At 49.7% G+C, this 24,661-nt stretch overlaps 1 protein-coding gene across 22 annotated transcripts in view; it reads right to left on the bottom strand.

The window, feature by feature from the left end:
• The window catches only part of NCAM1 (neural cell adhesion molecule 1), a 301,060-nt gene that overhangs the window by 56,289 nt on the left and 220,110 nt on the right, over positions 1 to 24,661 (bottom strand). For all 22 annotated transcript variants that reach the window (XM_013054846.2, XM_045077567.1, XM_045077565.1 and 19 more), the window contains exons 2-7: positions 9,799 to 9,873; positions 7,903 to 8,121; positions 6,723 to 6,866; positions 6,198 to 6,335; positions 4,894 to 5,011; positions 4,303 to 4,469 (exon numbers count right to left, since the gene is read on the bottom strand). In XM_013054846.2, coding sequence (XP_012910300.1) covers positions 4,303 to 4,469; positions 4,894 to 5,011; positions 6,198 to 6,335; positions 6,723 to 6,866; positions 7,903 to 8,121; positions 9,799 to 9,873 — 861 coding nt within the window. The remainder of the gene's footprint in view (positions 1 to 4,302; positions 4,470 to 4,893; positions 5,012 to 6,197; positions 6,336 to 6,722; positions 6,867 to 7,902; positions 8,122 to 9,798; positions 9,874 to 24,661) is intronic.

Raw genomic sequence — 24,661 nt, 5'->3', positions numbered from 1 at the left:
GGGAGTTTTCCCAGCACAATGGCTCTTCTCTTCTGACAAGCCCACGGCTCTGCACCCGGCCACTGAGGGGTGGTCTCATCTAGTCCCACCCCAACCCAGGCGCCAAATCCAGGCATCAAAAGGTTGATGCCTTTTGATGCCAGCCCAAGGAGGGCTCTGCGGCCCTGCTCCTCTGAACTGAGGGGCTGGACATGACCTGGTGCAGCTCCCTTCAGCCTTTACCCAGTGCTGTAGCTCACAAGGGCTGCTTTGGTCCCAAGGGGTCAGATAAGCAAGGCCATTGGTGAACCTGCCTCAGGCCACAGCAGCATGAGACCTCATGAGCATCTGTGTGAGCGTAACAGGAATATGCAGTTACAAAAATACTTTTTCAGAAGAGCCCATGGGGGAGAAAAGCAATGGAAATTCACTGCCAAATTTAAAGGAAGGTAAGATGTAACTACTTAGTAAAAAGAGCTTCTGGCTGATAACTAGGGCAATGCATGCTAGAACATCCGCCTTTCTTAGGGAAAAATGATGTCGGTAAGGCACAATTATGGCAGTCTCTAATTTAGACGTGCCCCGTACTGACTAATTGCCTTCCCGTCTTGAATCACAGGAGTTCTGAGCTCTGGTTTTACAATCCGAGCTACTGGTTTCTATGTGCTTCTGCCTCACTGCTGCCAACTCGGCCTCCATGGGGGAACCTGCCTCGCTTCCCCCCTAGCGCTGGGCCCCGCAGCAAGCCAAGGGGAAGAGGCAGGACAGAAAGTAAAAGGAGGAGGGAGCCCCACCTCACTCACCCCTCCCCACCGCATGTCCTGGCCTTACTACCCATCTCCTAAACCAAGGGAAGCCAGAGGAGGAGGGAGAGGAGGTTAAGAACATGGAACGGAAAGGAAAACTGTGTAGGTGAGGAAGCTTCTCAGGAGGCTATGTGAACTCCCCCGAAGCTCACAGAGGGGCTTGCGTTTTGGATGGGGGCAAGAGTCCTCGGAGTCTGTGCTTTCCTTACTTGTCTCTGCAGGAGTCTGGCCACCTCTCCTCTATTTGCTTTTCTGGATAGCATCTATTCTCCTAGCTGCGGTCTTGGGGAAGAAACTGTGTGTGTGTGTGTGGGGGGGGGTTGGTGTAGGAGGGAATGCCTGGTGAGGAAGCGGGTGGAAAGACAAAGTCGGCCTTGCCACAGTTCCTGCATGTGGAATTCACTTCCTGCCTCGTTAGCTCCGCCCCTACACCTGATCCCACTCTCCACGGGCCCCGCCTGGCTCCGGACTCAGTACCCACGCCTCCTTCGCCTCCTTCGTGGGGCAGCCACCAGCACCAGAGAGGCCTGCAAGAGAATCCAAGACCTGTTCCTGACCAGCCGGTGAGAACGGAGGCTACTTCTACAGACAAACCGTGTGACCCCCGGTGTCACAGGGAGGGCACGCTACCTTCACCGTTCTCAGCCGTCCCATCCGTAATTCAGACGTCGTCTGTGTTAAGTGGAGCTTCACGGGGTGGTAACTCCCCTTTGCTAGCTCAGGGAAAGGGACTTCCAAGCCAGCTGCCTGGATTTGGAGCCCTGGTTCCTTGGGTAGGCCACTTAGTTCTCTGGGCTCAGTTTCCTCACTTGTGACATAAGGACAAGAATGAAATCTACCACACAGCCTTGTGCTGCAGATTGCAAGTCAGTTACACACAGGACTTCAGGTGGTGCTTGACACATTAGAAGTGCTCACTTCCTGTCGGGTATTATTATTACTTTATGGTGCTAACACCTGAGAATTTCCCAAGACAAGGGATAGTTAGCCATTTCTAGACTCATGTCCTTACCATCTGCCTGTGCTTCATTCACATAAAACAAACGGCTCTGCTTTCCCTTAGGCAAATTCTAGCACCTACAATTTGCCAGACACTGTCCTCGTAGCTGGGGGTTCACAGTCCGTCTGCAAGGAGCTCACGTTCGGCGCGGCACGCATCTTTCCTGCCTCCATGTCTGTGCCCAGGCGGCCTGGGGTCCTCACCCATGGCCACCCTTCCTCACCTGGGAAGCCCTGCTTGGGAAACAGCACACGGTTTGTGAAGACCTCTCTGCCTTTTGTCTCTCATGACCACAGGTCTTCTTTTCCTCTAAAACATGGTGCCCATTGCCATTCCGAAGTCCTTACAATGAGCCGTCATTAAAAATTTCTGCGTCGGTCATCCGTGAGCCCACGGACGAGGACAGAGCACGTGTTATTCATCTTCATCACTTTGACAATGGCTGGGCCCACACAGGCACTCAAACATAGCTGGCGGACACTCTCTATTATCATTTATATGCTTTTACATTCCTCTCCCTCCCCATGTTTGTTAGAGTTAAAGGACCACATCATACTCATATCTCAGATGCCCCTCAGTCCAGCAACAGGCTGCTTCATCAGTATCTGTTCAATGAAGGACTACGTTAACAATGCACCTGTCTTTACAATGTGGAAGAACCTGAAACCCGAGGGACTGGGGAGGAGAACTAGATAAAGAACCGTGAAGAATGTTTCCCAAGGCAGGGACGTGTGGGTGGCTCAGTCAATTAAACGTCTGCCTTCAGCTCAGGTCATGATCCTGGGGTCCTGGGCTTGAGTCCCGCATCAGATCCCCTGCTCAGCCGGGAGTTGGCTTCTTCCTCTGCCTCTCCCTCTCCCTGCTTGTGCTAGCTCTTTGACAAATAAATAAAATCTTAAAAAAAAAAAAAAAAAAAAAGAATATTTTCCAAGGCCGTCAGCTTTCACTCTCCAGTATATCCAGTTGCTATGAACAGAACTGATAACCTGTTTCTAAACCCAACTGTCATTAACAGAGAAATAAGATTTATTTATGATGAGCAGGTCCAGCTGCACACGTCAGAGGTCTCCGATCAGGCCCAACAAGCAGGTCCCAGAGGGCTCCCAGGCACACACTGTAGCAACCTGGGAACCACAGGAACCAGAGCTGCCCTCCGGGGTCTGGCGGCACCATCTAAACTGAACCAGCTTCCCTGTTTGTTTTATTTTTTAAATGAGAAACAGAGAGTGAGAGAGAAGTGGGAAGGAGCAGAGGGAGAAGGACCGAGAGAATCCTAAGCAAACTCTGTGCTCAACTTGGAGCCTCACGAGGGGCTTGATCTCATGAGCCTGAGATCATGACCTGAGCCGAAATCAAGAGTCGGCTGCTTAACTGACTGAGCTGCCCAGGTGCCCCATGTCTTTTTAAAAAACATGAGCAGGAAGTGTTGAAAGCCAATAGGTTAAGCATTTCTCTGCCACAAATTCTCTTTTCAAGGTCAGGTCAAGATGCATTTCAGTTCCAAATGAATGGAAGTGAACTGAGTTTATCAAGATGGAGTGAGCAGACACGAGGGGCTCTTCTCATGGCTTTGATGGCACCGTTTCACACGGGCCACGGAAAGAAGCAAGGGACACACAGGCAGTCAGCCGGTTGGTCCCTAATGTTTACCACAGGTCTTCCCCAGGCCGGCACTGGTTGGAGTGGTAGAGATAAAGCAGGAAAGAGACAGAAAAGCCAGCAATCTGCTATCCCAGGGTTTACCTGCTTCTTGGAGGTCGGAGACTACAATCCCCAGGGCAAATATGGAAATGAGGCCAGGTCTGGTAGGACAAGTGTGGTGAAGAAGGTACAGTCAGATCGACGGAGGCGCTTGGGGGGAGGGGGTGCATTTGCCAGGGCAGTGCAGGAAGGATTCATCGAGAAGGCAGGTTGAGGTGAGAGGTGAGAGATGAAGGGTCAGTCAGAGAACTCTGGAATTTGCAGACCATGATTCTGCTCAGAGCAGATGTGGGGGAACGACATTCCAAGTAGAAGCGGTATCAAGTGCAATGTCCCGAAGACAAGAAAGCAGCTCAGTGTCATCTGAGCCACAGAAGGAAGGCCTGAGGGGTTGGAGAGTTTTTGGTGTGGAGCAAAGTGGAGGAAAGACGAGGCTGGAAAGGAGGGCAGGGTCCAGCTCGGGTTAGGTCTCGCAGGCCAGGGCGGGCCATCTGATTCTATTCTGGTTGCAACAGGAAGCCACGGGAGGATTTTACACAGAGGATGGTGCTTGAGGTCATTCTGGCTACTGTGAGGCGGGGCTGAGGGGGACCACATGGCGGTGGGGGGGAGGACTAGATGGGGGGCTGGGAGGCTGTCACGGACCAGGAGAGGAGGCAGATAACGTGGACTCTGGCTTAGGGGGTGGAGCTGGCAAATGTGGTTGCAGCTGGGACAGATTCCAAGGCAGAGAGAATGGGGTCTTGCTGCTGGATCCAGCGTGTGGGGTAAGAGGAACTGTGGCAGAACAATGACCTTGACCTCCACCGTCCTTACCGAAGACTTTGAGGTGGATGGACGCATCCTGCTCTCCGGCCTTATTCTCGGCGATGCACACGTACTCCGCCTCGTCGCTCTTGTCCACCTTCCTGATGGTCAGCTCGGAACTGTCATCGCTGAAGACATACTTCTCGTCTTCCTCGTTCTCTATCTGTTCCCCGTCCCTACATGGTGCAGAAAAGCCAATTGCCATGATTTTGGCCACGGAAGTACAAGGTTTATTTTTAACCCGTCTCCACGGAATGCAGACTGAGCGCACAGAAGGACTCGGTCTTTACACAAAGTCAACACCCCAAACTGTACTTCCACACACAAACCTTTGCTTCCTCTGCCTAAACCTCTGTTTCTCTCCAAGGGCTGCACACTGCCTACACACCTCCCAAAGAGGGCCTCCCAGCCCACGCCCTCTGGCTCTGCCCCCTTGGAAGGGATCCAGTGCTGGAGGGGAGAGCAGCTTACGGAACGGAACCCGTGCTACACCTGCAGCTGATCCCAGCGGCCCACACCCGTGCCACGGACACACCAGCACGGAGCTCCACGCTCCCTTCTCCACGAGCCCACGATAAAAGGCATGGGCCAGGTTCTTACTTTGTCCAGCTCATGGTGGGCTCTGGGAAGCCTTTGGCGTCGCACACCAGGGTGACGGACTGGCTGAGGTTGGCGGTGGCATTCACGATACTCTGCCTGGCCTGGACGGTGGGCGGCACTGAGGGAGAGGAGAGCTGTCAGGGGGGGTGTGGAAACCTGCAGGAACCCAGTGGCCCGGAGAAGAGGCACTTCCGGGGGACCTTAGGTCGGAGGGTCATGGCCTAGAGGTCAGGAGCTCTGGGCAGCCGCAGAGTTTGCATGAGGGATCTAAACTCTGATGTGTCCTAGAAAATTATTCCAAACGGAATAAGTCATCCGCAAACATGCCTCAGTGGCTTTCGACAATACTAGATTATCGTTACATGTAATATATAATATTGGTTTTTAATAAAATAGCTTTAAAAGCTACATTAATAGGATGTACTCCTTTTAAAACAGGATTCAACTCCTTTTAAAACAGGATTCAACTCATAGCTGCTAGATATCATGATGTGTTTTCTCAGTCCATGTGTATCAATCTTATAGCTACCACGGTAAGTGGAACTTGATGCTTTTTGGAACAAAGGGGGCTCTTGATTCTGGAAAAAGTTGAAAATGCCTGTTCTCAGTGCTTAGATGGTTAATACCAATTGGAAATGGTTAGATGTCACCAGCTCACCAAGTGACATTTCTCTGGCACTGTCATAAACAGCCCTGTGCACAAACAGTTTTTACCAAAGGAATGAGAGGGGGAGAATTTGGCAAAAAATATGTATCAAAAGCCAAAAACAATTCAACCCTAATTTACTTATTTTCTTAGTACTGACATTATAATTTCCTGTAAACATCTTGTAAATGTCAGATCGATTCCACGGGTGTGTTTATTTGACACACTGCAGATTAAGATTAATAAGACCGTGGCCCAGGATTCTGACTATTCTGAGGACTGAATTGATAATAATATTTTCTTTGAACATTGAACCAAGGGGGACTAACCCCACAATCATGATAACATCAAGGACAGTGAAGGATGAATAAGGATTTATTAGAAAGCACGGGGAAAGTTTCCAGTGCTGTAAAACAGCGAAGAACATTCAAGAATGGCGCTAGAAGTCCCCCGGGTTAAGGGAGACCCAAAAGGCAGGTGTATTCAGAAAAAAATCAAAACAAGCCAGAGGTTATCCCAGGAGGAACAATTCACTTGAGACGGATGCGTAAGTCAGGACGGGATTTATTTAACAGACCAAAGAGGAAGTTATGGAGCATGATTTGGGGGTGACCAGGCGCTACTAATGGAGAGAGCAGGAAGAACGCGATCTCCTCACCATTTACAATGACCTGAATGTCCTTGAAGTTGATCTCCCCCCGTGCCAGGATCCTGCCTTCGCAGCGATAAGTGCCCTCATCTGTTTTCTTGATGTCCCGGATCTGCAGGTAGTTGTTGGACAGGACTATGAATCGGACTAGAAGAGACAAGAGGCGGGTTCATCCAAGGGTCAGTCAGAGAACTCTGGAATTTGCAGGAAGGTTGCAGGGAACTTCTTCTCTTCCCTAGCGACAATCTAGAGCTAGGGGTAGGGTGTGGAGGGGGGCAGTGGCTTTACACTGACATCAGGACATGTGGCCCTGGCACTGACAGCCAAGAGCAAAAGTCTACAGGAAATTTGTCTTTTTCTTTGGAGACAAGGTCAAGTGCCTGAACGTGCAAGCTCGGGACATTCACGCATTTGGGACCTGAAAGGCACACAGGGCTGTGGGACACTGGGATCTGAAGCTCAGAGGCTGGTTAGGTGGAAACCCTAGGGGACCCAGGGCCTGGAAGGGCAGCCGCCAGGGAACTCAGGCCTCACCGTCTTTCGTCAGGACGACATCTCGGCCTTTGTGTTTCCAGATGATGGTCGGAGGGAGGGAGCTGACCACATCACACACGATCACGGCATCTTCCCCCTCCCTGAACTCTTGTGGGGTTGGTGCATTCTTGAACATGAGCTTCTCTGGAAAATGAGCAAGAGGAGAGTGAGGGCAACAGCCGCTTCCCCCCACTGACCCCTTTTTGCTAGAGCCATACTGCTCAGACTCCAGCTGTAGGCAGCTCTCAGTCCAAATACATGGTGGCCCAAGAGAGGGTCCTGCCCCATCCTTGGCCAAGATGCCAGGCAAAGCAGCTGGTGTAAGCTGGGGAATGTGGCATCGATGTTGGGCAGTCAGTGTCTATTCATGGAGTGCTAAATTTACTGTACTTTGTGTGGAAAGGGTCTATGGAGGTAAAGGAGTCTGTCAACCAAGGGTCCCTTGCCATGTGGGACAATGCTAATGAAGCACGAAGCCAGGCGGAAAGGACTGGCATGACACCTAGTCTACAATGACTGGTCATCAGCCCTTCCTCCGTCTCCCACCTGTCGGACACCCCAAACCCATTTACCTAGAGCAGAGAAAATTCTGAAGAACACAGCGGAGGAAAGGCAGGCTTAATGGGAGTAAATACTATGGCGATCAATACTGTTCCATTAGCTGTCGCCCACCATTACACTGGCCAACGAGACAGAGGCATGATAACAAGGTAATGAGATGCCACCTCCAGACCGGGTTTCACTGACGATGGGAACCGCCTGCTCTGAGTGGCCCGGAGTGCTCAGATAATAACCCCCCACATCCCACTGAGCCTTTGAACTCCATTAGCAGCAGGGGAGAGTGAAATAAGAGGGGAAACTTGAATGGCACGATAGTCAGCCAGCGCCTGGAGAAGGGAAGGGGAACCCTTAGCAGCCCTCTGGGAACTGTGTAATTTGAATTTAGAGAATGGAGGCCAGAGGGAGGTAGCTGGGACCCGTGTGAACCGGGGCTGTGAGTTCTGAGCTGGCTCAGGATCATTTAAGAACATGCTGGCGCTCTCAGCTCAGTTCAGAAAAGACTCGGGGAATGGAAAGGAGGAAGGCCTCAGCGGCCCTCGGCTGAAATCGCACTCTGCCTGCATCTTCCTGGCCAAAGGAGAGGACTGGCAGTACGGAAGGAGACAGGGGCGGCTCTTACGGAAGATCTTCACGTTGACCGTGGCCTCTGACTCGCTGCCATCCTCGCCAGTGACCACACACTTGTAAATGCCGGCGTCGTCAATGTTGGCGTTGTAGATGGTGAGCGTGGAGGAGGAGTCATCATTCCACACCACGGAGATCCGCTGCTGGTTCGGGGTGAGCTTCTCTCCGTTGGGGGAGAACCAGGAGATGTCTTTGTCTTTGGCATCTCCTGCCACTGAAGAGGAAGAGATTATTTTCAAACCGTAGGAGTTAAAAAGACGACGTGTCTTCCGGGGTGACTGAGGGTACTCAGCAAGAGCCACGGAACAAGAGGTCACGGGGCTTGATTACCCGGCAGGGAGACCATTCATGTGGAGGACGTGATACCGCCTTCCCCTGGCTTCCGTGCTTTGTTGTGACACACACACCACCACTCAGGGTGCCTGGAAAGAACTCGACGACCCCCTGTGAGTACACCTTCTCCTTGGTGAGGGAAATGGAGAGGTATTTGCTGAGGACCTACTGTGTGCCGGCTTCTAAGTGAGCAGCTCCAGCCTCCCAGAAGACAGAGCAGAGGGGATTCAAGTCTAGGATCTGAGCTCAAGGGCCTGGCGAGTCTGCGCCAACTAATCAGCTTATTTGTGAGGGCTCGGACTGTGGTCTCCAGAGCGGAGGAGGGGACATTAGACATCATCTAGGAGCGTGGATTCCAACCCGTTTTATTCTAGCGTCTGGCCCCGCCAAAACTGGCACGACTGTCATTTCAGCACCCCCTCTCAGACAGACACATCCGTCTCCGTCAATCCTGCAAGGAAGACAGCCTGAATCACCCATGCATCCTCTCCCCGGGCACCGAGGAGAGGCGGGTGCTGCCGCGTGGCCGTCTCAGACCCTGTGCGGGAACGAGGGCTCCGGGCTCTCTCTGCACGGTGCCCTTCCCCAGGCCACACCACCCAGCCCTGCACAGATGCTTAGTATGGAAATGAAGCCGCCTTCCTTTCAGGGCCCATCATGTTTTCAATAAATATTGCTATTTGCAAGATGTGCTGTGGGCTCCACGGCTGCATCTCCAGATCATTTAAATTGCTGTAATGAAGGCAAAGCTGGAGTGAACACATCCGGCGGCCACCAGGCACCTTGTCCAACGCAAATCATGTTTGCATTTAAAGGCCCCTCCCTGCCAAAAGCTGCTCGCTAAATGTCACGGTTTACACCTAGCTCAGCTCAATGGCCCTGCTTCTTCCACGATCCGAATCCCAATCCTGTCACAGATGGGGAATCCAAAGCCTAACCTGAAGCTTTTCCTCCACAGGACGTTTCCTGATGATTTCTGAGCTGTGGAAACGGGGCACATTTTCTAAACAAAGAACAAGGACACCAGATCCAAAAAAGCCCGGGGCCCCAGTGTGGGGACCATGGGACGGAATATGGCATGACAGACCTGGAAAACCTGGGACCCACATCCTCACGGCATAAGAGACACCAGTGTGCAATTGTCTTTCAGGCAAGTTTCTGACTTTTCTGGATTTTCGTGTCCTGGGAGATTCTAAGAAATAAGCCTTACGCCGACCCCCTGATACATGGTTCTCCCGAATCAGGCAGAGAACTCCGGCTGGATACAGAGCAGGGAATCCGGGGTCTTTCACTATTTGGGAACTGTGCTGACTTTCCTCCGGAAATCCCTAGCCCTCCTCTGCCATCCTGCAGAAGCCCAGAGGACATTTCTCTGTGTCATGGAAGCCCTTAGTGAGGGGAAGGAAGAGGGCCCGAGAGCTTCCCTGGCCCTCTGGCCGCACCATCAACCCTCCAGTGGGGCAGCTCCAGGAGGGACCGGCCGTGCACACACACGGACCACGGGCTGCCGCTAGGTTCACTGTCTTTCCTTAAATGCAGTGGGGCTCGGGGCACTTGCCTTGGCATAAGAAGAATTTGGATTCTCCAACGCTGATTTCTCCTTGGCTGGGGACGATATCCACCTGCAGAGAAACTGAAAAAGACAAAGTCCAGCTGAAACACACATCAGGATTTTTGAGAGGGGAACCCAGAGCTTTCATTCAAAAGCAGGGTCTCCCTGCTCACATTAAGAAAGAGTGAAGGGAGGATGTGGTCTGGGCTGAGAGCTTGTCACCAAAGAATCCACGGTTCCTGTGCCAAAGCCAGGAATGGACATGGTCCGGATCCTTCCCTGTGGAATGGCGATCCCCTATCAGACAGCGCAGGGTCCTCTGGGAGATTTGGGGTGACACCCCCACCACATGTTTCTGACCTCTTGAGTAGGCCACGGTCCTGCTCTGAACAGAAGCACTTCTGGGATTCAGAGAAATAACAGATCAGTTATTTCTGGAAATCAGCCTGAAGTGTCCCCACAGCTGTGTGACAAGGAGGCCTGCCACTCCCGACCTCTCCAGTTCCCCATGTCACCGTGCTTCATGACTACAGAGGAGGAGTCACCGTGGTGACCCGGACGGATCTGGAAGCAGGGGACGCCTACTGCTCAGCCCGCCGGGTGAGTAGGGGACCCACACCCCTCTTTCCGTGAGAGGAGACGGTGCACAGCCTCGTCACGGCAGTCAGTCAGATGCCCTCCCAGAAGGCTGTAGTCTGTGCCCTGAGGAGTTCCCTGTATGGCCTGGCTACCTGCACTAGATTTTCCTTTGATGATCGTCGTGCTCTGTCATTCCTCTCCACCAATAAGACAGAACACACCGCCGGCATCCCACAGACTGCCGGGTTCATTTGGTTCCTCGAGTATCTGCTCGGAGCAGATAACTGTTCCTTATGAAAATATAGTTTTAGGGCAGGGGGAAAAAACTGCTTTTATCCATTTGGATTCAACTTCCTTCTGCCTCCCCTCCTCTTAGGGAAAGTAAATGTGAAAGCTAAAAGCTAACGGACATTTGGTTCGACGCATGTCGCCTCTTCAAGCGGATACGGAGGCGGGCCAGGACCAACAGGCCGGGTAATAGAGACTCAGTGAGCCCTTCCTTCCAACGGCCATTTTCTCTGCGCTGCAGAACCCGGGCCTGCTGGTTGCCATGGAGACGGACTCGCAGGCGGAGCTGCTGCGGGTCTCAGTCTGTGCTCCGTGATGAAGGGGCCACGGGGCACTCAGCAGAGCAGACGGATCAAAGGGCCTGTGGGGGGCTGGCCAGGGGAGCCGTGGGGAGCACTGGGCCATGGGAGGCGAGACCCTGCTCACCACCAATGACAAGGCAGACCCCGGAGAAGCCGCAGAGGCAGAGAGGGAGGATGCTGAGTGCTCCACCATGAGAACTAGGGGAGGCTGGACTCTGACCTCCCAGGGCTGGTTTGGAAGGAACACCATAGTAATGCGGGGGCAGCCGGCCACTCGCTCACTGGGTTTACTGCCGATGACTCACCCAAGGGCCGGGACTGTACTCTCAGAGAGCAGCGAAAGGGCATCCCCTACAGTTCCCGAAATGCCAGACAACACACGGGGCTGAGAGGGCAGCTCACAATGGTGTCTCTAGCTGTGGTGCTTCTCTTGTCTCCTCTGGCCAGAGCTAGGTGCGCTCGGCTCCAAATCGAGGGAGCCAGGAGGAGTCTCAACCAGCACCATGTTCCACTTGCTTCTTTCTCCCTCAAGAAAGAGAGAGAAAGTGCCTTCGCTAAGATCATCTCTGTTCAGGGCCAGGGTGGTGGTGGCCGTAGAGCCCAGGCCCCCTGGCTCCCGGGGAAGCGTTCTTTCCATTACAATGCTGCCTCTCTGAGTAGAGGATAAAAAGTTTCCACTCATTCACTTTAACGAACAATCTGGAGAACATGAGGCAGGCCGCTCAGGTTCACCATCCCCTAACAGAACAGAGCAAGCCCAGAGCTGCTAAGGCTGTTTCCACTCCGGGGCCTGGCCTGACGGCGAGGGCTGCAGGCCAGCGCCATCCATCGTGAGGCCAACCAAGGCCTTTCCACTCTGTCCGTGGCTCGCGTTCCACGGAACGATGGGCCCATGAAAGCCCCGGAGCCGTGCCTGTGCCATCCGTCACCTAAGTAATGGTCCTTTCTGGAGTTTACTGGGGCATTCTTTAGAGAATTCGAGGCATATTTCTGCCGGAAAGGTTCATTGGCCCATATGCCGAGCATCGGCCGCCAGCTCCGACATATGGATCCTGTTATTGTCACAGAGCTCTCACTGCCTTGAGAAGGATATTCTTATCCCAAGTGAAAAAACAGCCTTCATCTTTTCAGCTCTTTTCAAACGGAACATGACTCTCCGGGGGCCAGAGAACACGGCGAGGCTCAAGAGTTTCAGACCCAAATGCGGCCCGTCTCCTCCTCTGGGCCCCGGAGAGCGATCAGAAACAAAAGTTTCAAAGGAATTCCCAGCTTAAGCAGAGCCCACGCATACATTCATCATCATCACAGAAGTGTTTTAGAGAAGACATGTCCGTTTAGACTCCCGGCACACATGGAAAAGGTAGCGTGATTCCTCCTGCAAAGCAGCAGAGTCAACGCTGGGCCAGAGGAACCCCAGACTCTGAAAGTCAACGCTTGGATGTTTTCCACCAAAGCACAACGGCTTGTGACTCTTCCTCAAACGCACAACCTTGAATTATTAGGTTTAATAACGGTACGTGGAAATCCGTCTCCACTGTCCAAACCGGTTCCCTCTGCTTTGTGGCACCCCGTCCTCCTCACTCTATTAGGCCTTTCATTGTTTGCAATAAAAATTCCTCCCACAACTTTTGCCTTTCTCCGGTTGCACATATAAGTAAAAATTCCTCACCAGGCATAACTCCTACCTTTAAAGACACCTAGGAAAACCCTTCTCCCTGAAAAAGTATTTCAACTCTTGCTTTGCACAAATGCTCTGCAAAAGGCCATGCGTTACCCTACCCCCTCCTAGATGCGTCCAGAGGTGCATACTGACACGCATGGGTGTCTGGACCCAAAGGGTCACCATCCGCCACAGCCAGATCACAGGTTCCGGTTTACAAAACATACGCCATTCCTTCGTCGGAAGCTCACAACAGTTCAGAGACAGAGGAAGGGCCTACCTGATTGTCTCCATCCTATACAAGAGAATTTTAATGCTCAGAGAAGCAAAATAACTGGCCTCGGGTGACTCAGCTAATGAGCAGTTAAGATTCAAAATCATCTGATTCTCTCCCCCTCCCCAATTTATTTATTTGGCACACAGAGAGAATGCACAAGCAGGGGGGAAGGGACAGGGAGAGGGAGAAGCAGACTCCACTGAGCAGGCAGCCCAATGCGGGGCTCGATCCCAGGACCCAGGATCATGACCTGCGCCGAAGGCAGATGCCCAACAAACTGAGACACGGAGGTGCCTCAAAATCATCCGATTCTAAGGCTCCAGCTCTTCCCTCCACACCCCACAACCACCACGGACCTTTGGCTGGCTATCTCATAGGCTCATGATGACCTAGTAGTCAGCATTTGCTCTCTTTCCAAATCATGGGCTAGAAGGAACAGAGTGTACAAACATCTCACAGTCAAGTTGCTCTTTCGTCTATACCCTGGTTAACTCTAACTGGCCTCTTCGCGCACATAGCTATATTATATGATCATAGCATTATAATCCCGATTTCACAGATGGGGAGGTGGAGGCCCAGAGCCATAAGTAATAGTAATGGGGGAGTCCAGATTCCAACCCAGGCTGGATGGAGTCGAAAACTCTAGATATTTCTGCCATACTCTTCCATCCCTTGTGAACAGACAGAAAAAGGGTTCTCTTAAGAACAGAATGACCCCCCCTACCCCTGTGCTCATCTGATTTAAAAAGTAAAATAAGCTTGGGGGAGATCTGTACGTTTTCAAATGTGTTTTCCGTTTAACTGGTCTTTAAAAACAAATGCTATGTTCGCAAAGAGGCACACTTAATTTAGCAAACCGTTTTAGAGGTAAATAGAAGTTCAGGCACCCTCGACTTTCTAGAGAAGCAAGAGAAATTCCTTTAGTTGCTAAAGAAAAGTGAATTCAGATTTTAGTTCATAAAACATGCTAAGGCACTTATCGGGAGAGGTGGAATTCTTACCAAAGCAAAGCAACAGAGAAAAATTATTCTGAGTTAAAGAAGGAGACCACAGATTTCACTGGAGTCAGTGACTTCTTGCTGTAGTTTGATTTTTACCGGTTTTCAAGATTCTAATGTGTTTGACAAGGTAGGAGGTAACAGCAGAATGCAAACCCAGGTCTCTCCCACGGATAATTGAAAATATTTTCTTGTTAAATGGTGATAAAAATGCTAATTGCTGAGGAAGACGGACTGTAGGTGTGCAGCAGGCCCAGAACCAAGGTAAGGAGATGCCCTGGTCACCCATTTAAGGGTGAACAACAGAGGATTAATGTGATTGGTGACTATGCACCAGATAAGAGAATTTTCTAGAACCTATTTAATAACAGCTCAGGATTTTTGAAAAAGACATCAAAGTGTCACTATGCATTTATTTTGTTAGCTATTGTTCTAGAAATGAACCTTGCATATCACCATTCTCAAGCACTTCCATGGAGAATTGTATTTTATTTTTCAATTATAACTGAATGCTAACTCTCTTTCATGTCACCGTACCCGTGGGAGATCCAGATGTCTGGACCAGGAGTGTAACAACGGAGGGGCCCCCACTTGCCTCTAGCAGTTTGCTCTCCTTATGAGGAAAGCACCTGAGAGAACATACAGGATAACTTGAGTACTAAACCAACCAGACTCAACGAAAGCAAAGCCAAAACCTATGTGGCAATACTGGTGCATGGCTGAGGCCTGGGACTCTGGACCAGACTGTTGAGTGTGAATCTCAGCTGTGCCACTGAGTAACTGTGTGATCTCGCCGTGTGTTTCAACCTCTTGGTGCCTCTGTTTTCTTAACTGTAAAATGGGGACAGATGGAGGGCTGTTGGAAAGACAAAATGAATTAATATTTGTGAAGCACTTAGACTAGTGTCTGGCACATAATAAACATCTTATGCTTGCTGTGTATTATTATTCTTAACAAATCTGCATTAACAACCCTTACTGAAGAAATTATTTTGATCACAGTTTTTGAGGGAAGCAATGTTTCTCTTTATGGCTTAAGATCAGGTAACCTTCTCGAATGATCCAGTTGGCCAGGTGGCCCAATTCCACTCTCTATACTAATTTAGGATATTCTACTTGCTAATCCCAACTTTATTGGTAAAAAGATGACTGAATTCAATCAAAGGCAAACAATAATCATGCAGGCGCTCTAGATAACCACTTCACCGTGGTCTGTTTTCTCATCTGTAAAATGGAAAGGATGGTAAGATCGCCTTTGTGTGGCCGGACTGTCATGTTAATTAATGTCAGGAGAGAGCCCTAGTTAACAAGTCAGGGTCTGGAGCCAGAAAGGCCTGGGACTAAACCCCGGCTCGGACTTCAGGTAAAACTCTGAGTTCTCAGGAGAAATCTCCGAACCAGTTTGCCACATTTGTATATGAACGTAACAACCCTATTTATTTATCTCTAGGCATGTTGAGATGATTTAGAAAAGTAATGTAGGTAAAGTACCAAACACCAGCTCAGGCTCTGTTGGCTGTTTTTCCCATGGTGGTACATATACGATAGCATTTTTTTTTTTAAAGATTTTATTTATTTATCAGAGAGAGAGAGAGGGGGAGAGAGCGAGCACAGGCAGACAGAGTGGCAGGCAGAGGCAGAGGGAGAAGCAGGCTCCCTGCTGAGCAAGGAGCCCGATGCGGGACTCGATCCCAGGACGCTGGGATCATGACCTGAGCCGAAGGCAGCTGCTCAACCAACTGAGCCACCCAGGCGTCCCTATACGATAGCATTTAAACATACACACACGCACCCCCAAACAAACAAAATCCCCCATAATGCTTGTAGCAAGAATAAGAGAGCGGGAACCCTTTACAGACTATTCATAGACACATATTATGTTAACTGCGCATGTTTATATCTATGTGTATATATGGTCTATTCACTGTGAGCCTAGATAAACGTGTGTGTGTGTGTGTGTGTGTATGTGTAGAAAAATGCAACTGGTCAGATTGTTATTGTTTCAAAAAGCAGCTAGACGTAGGTAAATTTATCTCATTTGGGGAGAGAAAAACCAATAAACAATTAGTAATCACAAGGAGTCTCGCCCTCACTAGACACATGAGTCCTAGAATTCTGGCTTGAGCTACCGCGGATACCAGCTGGGCAGAGGAAGAAAATGAGGTAGACTGTTTCACTTTCAAATATTAACCCAAAAGTTAAATGTCATTTTAAAGGAACTGTAAAATACGTGTTCTCAGAGATTTTTGGCTTCAGGTTCTGTATAATGTCATCACAAAGGCAGACCATACCCTAACTGCTGCTGGAAGCATCCTCATTGCTTAAAGTTGGCTTGTAGCAGCAACCGAAACCATCTAGAAGCCATGTGTAGGGCTGCTCCGTTGGGGCCCCATCTACGGAAATGCTGATTTCTAATTCCCATCTAAACCTAAACATCAGAAGTCATCTAGATAGGGTTCCCAGGCCAACTAAGTTTATAACGAGACCCTGGGGAAGCCCTCTGTGTGAACGGGCCAGACCCCCGGCGTCCCCCCGGATGCCAGCCAGCCGAGAGAGTGAAGGAAGCCCTTCAGAAAGCTGTGGTCTTTCCTGGTTGAGCCAGTGTGTCAGAGCACAGTTCAAGACGGGAAGAGGAAGGAAGGATTAATCTTGAGGGTGGTGCAGGGTTCATTCTTTATTCACCAGAATGGAGACACCAAAGCTCCCAGTGTCACGATGAAGCCGTACGCCCAAGTTACAGATGTATGTAGACAGTGCTACCCCGAATTCACTCGAAGGAGATGCGGGGTGCCTGTAACAGACAGGTTTCTGAAGTCTTTCATTTTAATAAAAATACCCAAACTGGGCAATGTTTCCTTACAATAAAGAGTCCCGGTGAAAATTCTCTTTAGTGTCCTCAGGTCCCCTGGCTCTTCCAAAGTGATGGGGGAGGTGTGGAGAACATGAACATGGCCTTAGAATTCTTCAGCTTCCCATGTCATATGACACTACAATAGACCTTTCAACAAGGGAAAAAAGTCCTGAGCATCACTGCACAACCAAAGCCTACGAGATTAATCTGATACCCCATTTCCCCAGACGTTCCATCCTATGGAACTCTGGTAGCCAAACAGCAAAATCACCTGCCAGGAGCAGGGGGCTCTATTTCTTAGTATCCTACATGACAGGAGCTGCTGGGAACCAGGACTAACGGGGTGCCGGCTCTGAATCATGGGGCTGGCTTCACGTCAGAACACAGAGCCAAGGCACGTAATGGTTTCAGTTCTCTTGGCCTCCCGGAGTTCACAGGGCCACATTAGCATTTTTGTTAGGTCTGATCAAATGGTTTACATTTATAGAGAAAAAGAAGTCAGTGGTTTGAAGCCATAGTTGGTGTCCCCACAAACCACCCAGCAGCTAGAAGGCTCGACAAATGTCACATCACGTTGTCCTTTGCTCCCGCTTAGAGGGCAAGAAGATGGACAGGTTCGTTTAATCTGCTCAGTAGTAACGGATTCATGCTGGTGCCCAGGACCTCACTCCCACTTCCAATCCCCATCCCCAAGAAAGTGCAGTTCTTACTGGGAGCACAGGGGGCATCCTTAATGGGTAGCCAGAAGAAATGACCCAGTGGGATACTAAGCAAGCCAAGATGGACCCCAACGACTTCCACACCACACCCACCGATCAGACATGGGGGAGGAGCCAGCTTGGCTCTGATGAGATGTGTATTTATTTTTTGTTTGCTTATTTTAGAAGAAAGTCATAACGGAAGGAGATGTGTTGAAGAATTTACTATGTATGTATATTTTTTTCCTCCAAAGCAGCAAAAAGCCAGAAGTATACTTGTAAAGTCTCAAAAGTTCCCGATTCCAGATGAGGAGTGAAATTCTTTCCAAGTGGGCATTACCCTGCTCTCATCCAGTCCACAAGGGGTGAAGGCAGGACTGTCTGACGGCATTGGGGACCACACAGCAGAAAGCATGCGTGTGTGGTCAGAGGTGGCAAACGCGGATCTAGTTACTTCTCACTCTGCCACTATGTTGGATTCAGGACTCTAGAGTTGTTAGTAACGAAGAAGGGGAGAGCCAGAGAGGACCTGACACATCACTGGCAGCCCCTTCCTTTTACAGAAGGGGAACTCGGCGGGCAGCCGCCAAGAGCTCCCACTGCCAAGTCCGGGACCCACAGTGTTGGCTCCACGAGTGGATTCCCGCCCTGAGGCCCTTCTTCCTTCTGTGTCTTACTTCCTCTGTGTGTCCTCAGTGGTTATTTTACCTGCTTTGCCCTAGTCTCACGTCTGTCCCCAAAGAGCAGGCAGAGGAAGCTATTAAACCACAATTAAGGAAGCCAGACAAATGGGAGGGGCTCTGCCCATCCTGTCCGAAGCCAATTACAACGCCTGCTTACTTCCAACACCTCGGTCCCTTTTTCGCAGAAGCTCGGCTTCCCTGTTTCCTTTTCTGACTGCCCTTCCTATTGTCTGCCTTTTTTTTCAGGCCAGCCCTTTGCATGAAACTAACTTACTGGAATACAAAGCAAGGATGCAAATGGCTTTTTGGAACTCGGCTAAGGTTCTCCAGATGAACAACGTAAAAATCTATCAATCTGCCTACACGCTATCTGATTGTGTCCAGGATGTCCCGACAAGGTTTTCTTAGGTCCGCTCTCCCGAAAGGCTGTGTTCACAAAATGACTCACCTAACTTCTTTTCTTCCGGCTGTGAAAAGGTACTTGGATCAAAGAACCGTTGTTCCCCTCTCGCCCAACAGTTTTTGCCAACATGGCAAGAAGTTGAAATTATACGTTCTAATATTTGTCCAGCTGTTGTTTGCAGATGTTGTGTTCTTTACACCCAGAAAATGGAAATTTAGAGAACGCTTGCCTGCAACTTCATCCTGAGAATTTCAGATCCTGCCCGTGTCTTTCAAAAATGTCCTTATGTGTTCGTAGCTTTAAGCACATCTGGGCTATTGAAGATACAAAGGCTTATAATCTCTCAAACAACCAGTGCAAAGAGTTGTTAAATTTGGTTTGTCATGTGAAAAATTCACACTTTCAAACAAAGACAGATATAAATATATAGTAATTAGTATGTGCCAGTCACCTTACTAAGCACTTTATTGGATTTGCGCAAGCCTCAGAACAATCCTATGAGATAGGTACTCTTATATCCCATGGGACAAAGAAGCTGAGGAACTGAGAGGTTAAGTCACTGGCCCACAGTCACAAAGCCAGGAAGAGGTAGAACCAAGAACTGAACCCAATGCAGATCCGGCTCCAGGATCCTTGATCTTAAGTCTGTGTTACTTGGGCTCAATTGTCAACTTTCGTGGAAAAGGGGCTGGTTTTGTGCTGGATGAGCTAAGCACGGAAGTAGAGAAAAATACTATCTCCTTAAGGATATGCTCCACTCAGACCCCGGGATATAGTGACTATGAAGGGGGGCTTGGAAACAGGGTCCTTGAATTCTGGGCCCACCAGCCACATGCCTCTCCCTACTGTAGCCTGCCTTCGTCTCCAGACTGAATCCTCCCTGCTCTTCCATGGCCTCCCCCACGGACCTGGCCTTCACGCCCCCCTGCAGCCCTCCTCCACCACCACTAAGTGCTTAGCACTGGTGGCGGCTGCCCACAGGATCAGGCCGGAGGCTCTGCGTTGGATTTTCCCATCTATAGCTCGTTCCCAATCCCCCCGATTTGGATTCTGGATAAGCCATGTCATCCCTTATCAAAATGTTAATATTAAAATTGTTCTTTGGTGATACATAAGTTGTGGCTGAATCTCCACTCCTCTGTAGGATGTGCATTTGAAATGGATTATTCCTGGATCTGGTCGTCTGGCCCTCAGGGGGTCATTCTCCCTACAAGGCCACCTGTAGAGCTTCCATGGTGAAGAGCTTCCTAGGAGAGGCCACACACGATCTTTTCTCCTGGGTGGAGAATCCATTCCCCACTCCCTCAGCCACTGTCACTCCCAACCAGACGGCGCCTGACCTATCAGATGACACACAGAACCACATTACACAATAGTTTCAAGGGGACAGAACAGAAGAAAACCGAGCCATTTAAGTAAGAATTTTACAAATAGTATATATCCATGACTCTGGAGAATAATCATATTGTTTTCCCGAGTTAGGAACTAATAAGAACGCACCCACTGGCACCACCATCTAGGGTACGAGTTGAAATGCTCTATCTAGCTCTGTGGCTTATCAGGAGCTTAGGGCTGAGAGCAGCCACAGCCCGGGGAAGGGTGTGGGGAGGGGTTAGGAAAGCAGAGGCTGCAGGAGATGGCGGCCATGTGTGGTCCCGGCACATCCGAAGTCCGTCTTCATTCCGAGACTGTGGTATTCTACCTGCCAGCCTTACAGTCCCATCCATCCATAGAATTACCCATAACACTGTTTTCTGAGTCTCACTTAAAAGTCCTTTAGCTACGCTTACACCTCCGTCTTGTCTTCGCACCCAGAAGAGCCCCAGAAGCTTTTCTCCAGCCCCAGGCTGCTTATCGGCCTTCCTTCCTACACTCTTGGTACTTCTGCCTTATGATTTGTATGCCTAATAACAGCAAAGGCCGCTGGCTCTATTCTAGGTCGCTATCAGTCTTTTCAAATTATAATGAATCAAAGATTTGGGTAGAGTTATTTTTTAGGAGGGCTGGGGAAGTTGGGAAAAAAAAACAACCCAATGGGTAATGTTACACTCATCTTGATAATTGGGATCTCCTTCATGTGCTAATCATGCTCGAGTTTTCCCCACCCCCCACAATACTGCTGTAACCCTAAAGAACTGCTAAGAAGTCATAAAGTTAAATATGGAATGAGATTCTTATGACAGCCTTTTTAGTTTTTTTGTTCAGATTTTGTTTTTGTCGCAAGATTCCATTTAAGCAACCACTGTGAAGGTCTTTCATTATTCACTTGGGCTCCTTTCCTCCCCCAGTCCAAACACAACTGTCCTGACACTCTCGCTATGCTTTACTCAATGGGCAGGAGTATCTTTGGATCCCAGTCTGTGAAATCAAAGACAGAACATTAAAGAGGGCCCCCTCCCCCAGTGGCACCGTGTCGTCGTGGGCTTTGATGTTCAAGGACCAAAATGAGTAGGATCCCAAGGAGCCAATTCGAAGGTCAGGGACAGACTCAAGGTTCACTCATGAGAAACAAACACAACCAAAATTGTAAGATGGAGGCAGAATTTTCTTTTAGGAAGGACTTCATGGAAGCAATGCTTCCTAACTTCTCCATCAAGGTGATAGCAACTTCAACACCAAGTAACTAAACTTTCTTAAACCTATGGATTCTCATCTCAAAAAGAAGGAAAACCTACCAAGAGACACATTCTCACTTTAGGGGAGGTTTCTGGAAAACCTCCTCTTAACTCCAGGAGACCAGACTCCCTCTCCTGGCAATGGGAGTTCACGGGGACCACAGTGATGCTGCTTGACACTTCTAGCACCAAGTCTACATAAGGGACCTGGGCAGGACAGGGGGAGGACACACACACACACACACACACACACACACACACACACACACACACACACACAATCTCTCCTTCACCTTGCCTGTCTCAACAGTGATTTCTCCAGGAGCTAACTTTTGAACTTTCAAAATGGTGTCGGGTCACAGTGGCCAAACTGAGGCCACTGGCCAGTGAGTTTTCCTTCTTTAGAAATACAATCAGCCCCAACAGTAGCTAAACTTGGGGGAGAGCAGTCACTAGTTTCTATTCCAAACTGCACTCATAGCTACAAAACCCAGAAGCCCTAAGACTGAAGGCGACCTGGTCATATTTGAATGAATGGCACTACCATAGGATAAGGTTGTTTTATGTTAAATTTCTGGTCCCTTCTATCCCCATAAGAGACTCCCTGCCAAAACCACACTGCACGGCCAACCCGATGCAGCCAGCTGGTGCCACAGGTCAGTCATGAGTCAGCCTCTGTCCACTAGCAGGCTGACTGTGTTGTCCTAGGGGTAAACTCGGCAGGACTCTTTGAAGCATGGATTGGGACAGGATGGGCCACTTGCTTCACTCGGGCTGGGATCTCCCCACCAGGCCTGTCTTTTGTCTAAGAGAGGCCCTGCTCTCAAACCCCTTCGGTCACCTCCCTCCCTGCCCACCTCACTGCCATAAGACAGACAGACATAGTCCTACTCTCCCAACAGAAGCAGCAACAAACTATGTCCAAGAAGAAAAAGCACTGACACACATGAATATATGCCCCTCTCCCTGGTCATGCATTAGACCTGATTTTGTGACAAGGCAAGCTGCCTTTATTTCTAGAAACAAGTCATAGTTGTCAGCATCACTAGGTGGCCTTCAAAGAGGGCAGTATCTTAGAGAAAGCTGTTCAACAGTGACAGTCTGACAACCAGGTCTGCTAACGGGCCGGAACTGGTTAAGTAAATGCCTAAGAGAGGAAAGTGCATGATTCCCGGGGTGCTCCTGTTCCCGTGGGGGCAACAGATCTGCTTCCAAATTTCATCCTGCTCTCCGAGGGTAGAAGTGATGCCTCTCTTTTCCACTTTTCTGTTGCAGGGTCTGCATCTCATGGAGTTTCTCTCATGGTGTCCATTCAGGCAAGATGACACTTTTTGAATCATCTACCCAGAGATTTCCAATGCACACGCACCCAAGACCCCCCAGTCTGAACAATGGCCGTCTCAAACATCACTGGACTGTGAGGGAAGTGCTGCTTCCTAGGTAAGGAGAGGTGATGATAAAACCCAAACTTCCATCCGAAACTTCCCGGTAGGTTATAAAGCTGAAAAAACAAACAAAAAAACCACCCTAAACACAAACTACCTCATGAACGATTTGACCTCTGTGGGCTGTCTTTTGTCCCCAACACTTTGAAGCAAGGCTATTAAATGACCAAAAATGAGTTTGAGTCCTAGGTTGGGCTTTGTCTTGGACCAAGATTCTTCTGTAAGGTCACGAAAGAGAATGACCGTGAGGTCAGAACTGCAGTCTAGAAGGAAAGCGCATCAGGGTACACAGAAGGTACGAACTGGTCGGCACATTCATGCAGTATGGAAGCTCCCTATATGCTAATTCTGTGGCTTCTCTCAGCCTTGCAGAAACCAACTGCGACATCAGCTTCACACCCAAGCTATGTGTGATCAGCGCCTTCCCTCCCGTTGGGTGCCACAGACTGAGGCTACTGCTGGCACCTTCCACGAGACCTCGACTCCCCATGCAAAGCTGGCCCAGACTTGAGTGAAGGGAGTGCAGTCTCCAGAAAAGTGACACTTCTGATCTTTTCTTCCCTGGGAAGTCAACCAGGACCATGGGAGGACTGATCTGAGGCTACTTCCTGGTCTTGCCTGTCAAGGTCTGGCCCCGGGATCCTCTGCAGCCTTTACAGCTTCCATGGCCATAACAAGAACGGAATGGGTTGTGATGAGGTATGATGGCCAGTCCCTGCTCTGCCTCCATCACGGCCCCTCAGTGTCACAGAGGACTCGATTAATACCTGTTTGGTGACTGACCTCTGTAGAGATGAGCCTGTGTACGCTCGATGCTTAGCACAGGGCTCTGCACATCGTCCACCCTGAAAGTTCTGTCCTGAACAAATCTGAAGATCCTGTTCTGCCTCTTCTTTTCTGAGGTTCGCTCTAGCACAGTGTGGGATTGTGCATGAGACGCGGGGCTCCAAGCCCTAAAACCGTGGGTCGGCCTGGGTAAGAAGTAGCTGGAGAGCTTATGAAAGCAGATTTCCCTGCTGCACCTGCAGAGACCCTGACTCAGTATCTCTGCAATGGGGGTCCTGAGAGTAACTTTGAAATGTTCCTCTGATGGTTCTGATACGCAGCCAAGTCTGGGATCCCTGGCTGAGCCAGGATAACCGATACACTGCAAACAAGATCAAACTCAATGCAATGTTTCCAGCTCTTGCCCCAAGGTTTCTACTTCACCATTGTTCTTATGTTCTTATGTTGCCCTGGTACTTTGCCCCCCACCACCCCGTGGCCAAAGCGCTGGAGCACTGTTCTGCAGAAACTCCTGTTCCACGCACTGGTGTTCAGGTCTGTGACCTGATGCCAGCAAAGTCTAACTCAAACACACGTACACATCATGCTTTGTTTAAAGCAGATACGTCCTGCATTCAAAATGGGTGCGGTACGAATGCACAGGAAGTTACAACTAGCTACCACTGTCCTCAGCACACCTTCCAGTGTCCTTGGCCTGTCCCGCCCCGGGGAACTCATGAGCTGCAAAGAGAAGGCATCACTTAAGTGTCAGTCGGTCCGGTCAGCAATCTTTTTTTTTTGTTCACTGCTCAGCCTGCCGTGATCCTTGCATAAGCCTCATTTAAAGCTCCCACAGATACATGTGCTGGTCCCTACGTAGTTATGGTGTAAGAAATCTATTCTGCATGCTCGGCCCAGATCCTTGTTAACCGCCCCAGGAAGGGAAGGGCGAAGATACGCAGGAGGCATGACACGCCCCCCCCCCCTAAAATGAAACTTCACAGCTCTGATATAAAAAGCCTTTGAAAATCGTGAATTAGCCATAAATCATAAAATAAAATGAATTAATACTGTATGGAGTACCTTCACAATGGCAGTTAGAAAGGACACTGAGCACTGGATGTGAGTCCTTTTGCCCGGGAGTCTTTCCGGTTGGTGGGACAAGAAAATACCTCTCTTTCACCTTTATTCTGTTTTACAGATACACTTCAAACCTCTGCATTTAAGCGGGTCTCTCGATCCCATGCAGAGGCTGATAAAAGAAAATTTCCAATTGTTTCAAATAAGTCGTAGCTGAATTCATCT

The sequence above is a fragment of the Mustela putorius genome, unplaced genomic scaffold (assembly GCF_011764305.1).
Source record: "Mustela putorius furo isolate JIRA1106 unplaced genomic scaffold, ASM1176430v1.1 tig00000198_pilon_pilon_pilon, whole genome shotgun sequence".
In the NCBI taxonomy this organism is placed as follows: Eukaryota; Metazoa; Chordata; class Mammalia; order Carnivora; family Mustelidae; genus Mustela; species Mustela putorius.
Note: the sequence above shows the minus strand (reverse complement) of the source record. Positions and strands in the feature narration are given on the sequence as shown.